This window comes from Perognathus longimembris, chromosome 6 (assembly GCF_023159225.1).
Source record: "Perognathus longimembris pacificus isolate PPM17 chromosome 6, ASM2315922v1, whole genome shotgun sequence".
NCBI classification, from domain to species: domain Eukaryota; kingdom Metazoa; phylum Chordata; class Mammalia; order Rodentia; family Heteromyidae; genus Perognathus; species Perognathus longimembris.
In genome coordinates, this window is record NC_063166.1 from 85,201,934 (window position 1) to 85,208,051 (window position 6,118).

Consider the following 6,118-nt stretch of genomic DNA (forward strand, 5'->3'; position numbering starts at 1 on the left):
GCAGCACTGGTGTGTACCCTGGAAACATAATCACGGCTTCCACTGCTGACCAACACTGCTCCCTGTGCTAACAGCTCTCCTGAAAATTACGTTTTATTGCTAGGCTTAAATGGCCTCCCTTTCCAGAAAACTGAAGTAGTAAGGCCAGGACTGGGGACACCAAGCTGAGGTATGCAGCAGGGCAAATGCAAAAAGCAACCCAAGGATCCGAAAGGCCAAGAGACTGAAACAAACTACACAACGGGAAGCCTAAGAGAGACAGGGATCTTTTCTGGCCACAAAGTGAGAACAAGGAATAGCCAGGCTCATAGGATTTGAAGTAGAAAACTGGTCAAGATGCCCCAAATAGAAAACTAGTTTTCTTTGATTTTAGGGATCTCACTGGCCTAGGCAGGTCTTGTTCAGTCCTACTGCCTGCCTGAGCCTCCAGAGTGCTGAGGTTACTACAGGTGTGTGCCGCCATGTCTGGGTCAAAGGTAGTTTTGAGCATAGCAGTGGGTCTGCAGCAGCACTGATCAAGTCTTACATCAAGTGCTGTTGGTGCTTCTGCCCTCACATTTACATTTACTAGGGGACTGAATGACAGATAAAGTAACTGTGTTGACTAGTCACAAAGAAGAGCCTTCAGTCCACTGGATGCCATGCCTGGAGTCTGGCATCAGTCACACGGACTGGAACGGGCTTGTCCCAGAGTCCCCAGAGTCCCACACAGAGACAGACAGGAACACACACAAGCACTCAGATTCAAGAGGTGAGAGGAAGGGGGTGGGGAGATGCCATTCTCTACAATGCTACCATAATTATACTTGCAGGATACATGTTCTCAGTCACATGAAAAAGTTAAAAAATATGGATGTTTATTGGGTACTCAGTAAGGGCACGCCCACAGGTCACTGAGACTCATCCATGATTGAATTTAAAGGCTGCTCCAAGCGAGGATTTCTATCATGATGCTTTCTTCTGTTTCTTCTTTTCATTTTCTTCTTTTTCTTTTTCAATTTCAGCAACATATTTTTCAATTTCTTCTGGATTTAGAATCTACCCACCAGAAAAAATCCAAAACAAATATGTTCATAGTTAACACTATACTCCCCAAGGTGCAGGCACTGTGCACTTGGGCAGGGTGGCCAGGTACTGGCTGCTACTTCAGCACCTTGGAGACTTCAAGGAAACAGGACAAGGTTACCAGCTAGGGCGGCAGCAGTGCCGCCACTGGCAGCCATGATGCCCTCAAGTGAACACTGCACAAGCATCATACTGGACCACAGAAAGGAAAGTGGGGATGTTTACAGGTATTTGCAGGGAGCTAAACTCACAGGAGAGCCTCACACAAGGACCTTACCCTTTCAGGAGACAATGTCACAGGGCCATTCTGCTATGGTTTTGGCACAGGGGACGGCCTTTGTTGAAGCCCCCTGTGGATTATGGATGGCCTCATAGCTGGGAAAGCTCCATAATAAAGCAGAAGCCAGCCGGTGGTCCATGCCCAGGATTCTCACAATTAGGACGCAAATTCAAGACAGTACAGACCGGTGTGGAATGTCTCCTCCCAGTGCCCCCCCCCTAAAAAAAAAAAAGCTTGATAATTACCTTGAGGGGCTGATCTCGCCTCATGACAGCAAGTTCAATGTTCTTCCCACCTGACTGGACCACCTTTTAAAGGAACACAGCTTTAGATAATTTATTCCACTCTCAAGGTCAAAGCTGCCTTTTTTTTCTGGTTAGTACTCGAGGTTGAGCCTCCATGTCTACACCCAAAGCTGTTCTTGAAATGACCTGTACGGGCATATAAATCCAGGACCCCAAACCTCCATTGCAGACACATCTGCCCGAGGCCTCTGGCTTCAGCTACCTGTAACTCCAGGACTTTGAGTTCTTTGACTCACTAACAGTCTAGGCTGCTGGAAGGCCGAGTGACCCAGTGTCTCACGTGAGGAGCAGTACAGGACAGTCCCCAGGACATACCCGCCTGGCCGGAGGCTCACATGCACTTACTTCTAGGAGTGCCTTGATCACCAGCTTGATGGTCAGATCATCTGTCTCAATGGCTTCATCGGTGTAGTTCTTCTCCAGGAACTCGCGCACTGACTTGGCACCCCGGCCTATGGCGTTGGCCTGAAAATGACCCAGGTATACTCACTGGGCAAGACAGCCCAGAGCCCACGCTGTGGGCTGCACAGCCACTGAGTCTGCTGTTTGTTCTCCAGCAGACCCCACTGCCTGCTGCAAAGGGCTCTCTTGGAGTTGGTGCTTTAATTGCCCAGAGACACTGTGAGGTTTAAACATATCCCCTGTATCCTCCTCTACTTCATTATGCCTTTAGTATTCCAAACGGCAATGGCGAATCGACTTTTTGCTCTTAAATCAGTTAATATGATGCACTAACGGGCAGTATGCGGAGGTCTAGACAAACTGTCCCCCCAACTCACCTCTGCAAGCAGCCCAAACACCTGAACCTCTTGGTCTTGGCCACAGACTCACCTTCCAGGCATGGTATGTGCCTGAGGGGTCAGTCTGATAGAGTCTAGGGGTGCCGTCAAAATCAAAGCCCACGATGAGTGCAGAGATGCCAAATGGCCTGCGCCCATTGCTCTGTGTATAACGCTGGAAGAAAAAAAAATGACATTTAAACCACTTAAAACCATTCCCAAGCAAACTGCAATTCAAGTAAATGAAATTTATAAATTAGCTTCCAACACCCCTCCTTTATGCATTTTCACTTTTAGGACTCATTTGGGGCTGGAACAGCACCAAGGAGTTTAGCTGTGGCTACCAGAAATTACTTTTACAAGCAAGCACAGTTTAAAGAGTATCTTCTCATCAAATGGTAGCTCCTAGCCTCCTGCTCAGCAAAAGGTCATTCAGGATGGCAAAATGAAAACTATTTCCCTCCAGAAAAACGAATTAGGATTGCCCCCATGCGAAAGATGACATCAGAGCAGTGCCACCAAACTGGAGAAACTACATTAGTGAGTTGATGCGTCTTCCCATGAACTCTATGACTGCCTACTCCACACCAGGTAGGGGAGAGGTCAGGAGGTCACGCGCCCACCTGCTTCAGGCTGGCGATGTAGCGGGTGATGTACTCCACGGTGACTGGGTCCTCCACGGTGAGCCGGTGGCTCTGGCACTCCACTCGGGCCCTGTTGATGACTATCCTCGCATCTGCGGTGAGGCCTGCAGTGCAGTGAGAGGAGAGGCTTCTGCTGAGGAGCTACTCAAAGACGAGAACTGCCTACGAAATTCTTTAGCCTTCGGCAGATCCTCGGGCCCACCTCCAATCACAGGACAGAGGCCCCTGAGTGAGGAGGTGCAGTGGAACCAGATGACCTCTGGAAGCTACTCTGAGACCCTCAACACTGGAACCCAGTCTTTCTAAGAATTTCATGAGTCAGTCAGGCCTCTCCCGAGTTTGGTCTAGGTGAACTGAGGCCTGGATTGGATCTGCCAAGGGGATGAGGGAGTGAGGGTGGTCACGTGAAGGCTGCTGTCCTCTACCTGGTGCCCCCCGGCAGCTGGTGAGGGCAAGGCACTGCCTTGTCTTCATGCTACTGGCACAGGACTGGGTACAGCACATTACTGACCCACGGGAGAGGAGGTTACTGTTGCAAGAGCAGCCCAGCCGCCCAGCCAGAACAGGCCTGGATTTGTTCAGCTATTACGTGTGCTTCCCCAGTGCCGGGTGGAGAGGCCATCAAGGAGACCACGCCCCCCCACCCGAGTTTATACTGTCTCATAACTGCCCAACTAGTCTCCAGCTCTGCTCACCAAGACTGCAGACCAACATACCTGCAAAGGCCATGCAAACGTTGTCATCCAAAGCACAGATCTTCCGCACCGTTCTTTCATCTTGTAGTTTAGCCACAGATTTCTTTTCCACACCAAGTACAACAATGTCCCGTCCTCGAACGCCAACCTTCAATAAGTCCACAAGCCATGTAAGCGGGGGTAATGTGCCGCCAGGCACGGGGCGGACGCCAGCCCCATGTGAAGGTGTGCATGCCCCCCGGCTCCCTCACTGGTTATCCCAAATGCCCTCAAAACCAAGGGGATGGAGCTGGGCGCCAGTGGCTCACGCCTGTAAGCCTACTCAGGAGGCTGAGAGCTAAGGATTGAGGTTCAAAGCCAGCCCCGGCAGCAAAGTCTGCGAGACCTTTATGTTCACTAAATCACCAGAAAAGCCAGAATTGGGGCACACGTGGTAGAGCTATGATAGCTGTGAACAAAAAGATGGTCAGGGAGAGGGCCTAGGCCCTGAGTTCAAGAGCCAGGACCAGTAAAAAGAAAAAAAGGTTATGGATCCATTCCTGGTGGAGCTAGTGCCAGGGCAGGCTATGATATAGGTACCCAATCTTAAATACTTGGTGTTGGGTACAGGTGGCTCACGCCTGTAAGCCTAGGTTCTTAGGAGGCTAAGAGATGAGGAAAGTCTGTGAGACGCTTCTTCAATTAACACTAAAAAGCCACAAGTGGAGCTGTGGCTCAAGTGACAGAGTGCCAGCCTTCAACAAAAAACACCTAAATAAATAAATAAATGAACAAACACCAGGCCCTGAGTTCAAGCCCCAGTGCTGACAGAGAAAACCCCATGAGGTAGCTGTGTAGCTGCAGTCAGGTAAGCTCTAGCAAGGTGGTGTTGAACCATCCTGTGCAAGACTGGGAAGCCTGAGAACTGACTCCACATTGAAGTGCATCCCACTCTCCTATGGTCTCAACTGAGGTCTGCACTATCTGGGGAAGGGCCTAGGTCTCCAGGTGGCCAACTATGCCTTGTATGCAGTTATCCTGCCTATGGCTGATGCCATATAGGGGAGAAAAGAGGAAAATCACTAAGTTTAACCTGTGGCTCACACCTGTCATCCTAGCTAACACAGGAAGCTGAGATCTGAGGATCGCAGTTCGAGGACACGCCTGGCAGGAAAGTCCATGAGACTCACCTCCAATTAACCACTAGAAAACAGGAAGTGGTTCAAGGGGAGAGATTGCTAGCCTTATGTGAAAAAGCTCAGGGTCAGCGCCCTGGCCCTAAATTCAAGCCGGCACAATCATCCAGACAACCCCGGTGTAGAGGGCGCCAGCCCCAACGCCTGCCCAGCTCGACCCCCGAGCTCGGCACCCATCGTCTGGGGTGTCGCCCGGTTCCTAGAGCTGGCTCACGGGCCCAGCATGACCCAGGCCCCAAAGAAGAGAGCTAGCGGGGTAGCAGGCAGCTGCAGGGCGCCCTGGCAGGGGGGAGGAGGTAGGCTCTTTGGGCTAAGACAGACTAGGCCTTAATTGCAAAAATGGTTAAAGCCTAGGAAGCCTAAGTACTTCAAGCTGCAGAAGCGAGCGCGCTTGCCGTCCACCGGGGTCTCTGAAGGGCCGGGGATAACGGGGAAACGTCCACCCTTGAGCGAGCTACGGTGACAGGTGTCTGCGAGACGTCGCTGCACCTTCCCAGCAGGGCCGCCCAGGTCCCGGAGCCGGGCCGGGCACGAACCAGCGTCGGCCGATCGGCTGCACCCGGAAGCTGCCTGTCGCCGGCGCAGGCCACCGGCCGCCCTTTGTTCTTAACGCCCACCTGGGCCTGGCCGGCCGGGCTTCCGCGGAAGCCCAGCCTGCCGGGGCCCCGGCCGCCGCCGCCGCCTCCGGGGCCAAGATGGCCCCGGGCGCCGGGACTCGCTCGGCCGCGGGGAAGCTCGGCACGGCGGCCCCGGGGAAGCGCCTCCCCCAGCCCTCAGACACGGCCGCCCGAGGGCCCCGGAGCGCGGCGCGGCCGGCCGCCCCCCGAGCGCCTGCGCCGCCGCCCCCCGCCCCGGCCCCGGGCCCCGCGCACGAGGCGGCGCTCCCGCCGCGGACGCCCGGCCTGCGCCCCGGGAGAGGTCCCAGGCCCCGCGCCCCGCGCGCAGGCCCCGCCCGGCTCACCGCGGTCGAGCCCTTCTTGACGGCCTCCTGCGCGTACTCCACTTGGAAGAGGTGGCCGTCCGGGGAGAAGACGGTGATGGCGCGGTCGTAGCTCATGCCGGCGGCGCGGGAGCCCTGGCCGCAGCCGCCCAAAAGCGCACACTCACCGCCGGCGCAGCGCCCGACGCAGCGCCCGACGCCCCGCCCCGCGCCCGCGGGCCACGCTGCCGCCGTC

The 6,118-nt window shown here is 54.4% G+C and overlaps 1 protein-coding gene across 1 annotated transcript; it reads right to left on the reverse strand.

Annotated features, from left to right (window-relative positions):
• Positions 1-836: 836 nt before the first annotated feature.
• Psma7 (proteasome 20S subunit alpha 7) lies at positions 837-6,087 on the reverse strand. The gene is made up of 7 exons (XM_048349694.1): positions 5,905-6,087; positions 3,790-3,916; positions 3,053-3,177; positions 2,482-2,604; positions 1,996-2,115; positions 1,591-1,653; positions 837-1,038 (listed from the first exon to the last, which is right to left on the reverse strand). Exons 1-7 carry the CDS (start codon positions 5,998-6,000, stop codon positions 946-948), a joined length of 747 nt encoding a protein of 248 aa, XP_048205651.1. The 5' UTR covers positions 6,001-6,087; the 3' UTR covers positions 837-945.
• Positions 6,088-6,118: the final 31 nt, after the last annotated feature.

What these genes read in the sequence shown, in the direction of transcription:
- Psma7 (XM_048349694.1), bottom strand. Translation starts at nt 6,000, where the DNA reads ATGAGCTACGACCGCGCCATCACCGTCTTCTCCCCGGACGGCCACCTC. An exon ending in ACATCGCCAGCCTGAAGCAG is followed by an intron (nt 2,605 to 3,052) that starts GTGGGCGCGTGA and finishes TTTTTCTTCCAG; the next exon opens with CGTTATACACAGAGCAATGG. An exon ending in GCACATACCATGCCTGGAAG is followed by an intron (nt 2,116 to 2,481) that starts GTGAGTCTGTGG and finishes GGTCATTTTCAG; the next exon opens with GCCAACGCCATAGGCCGGGG.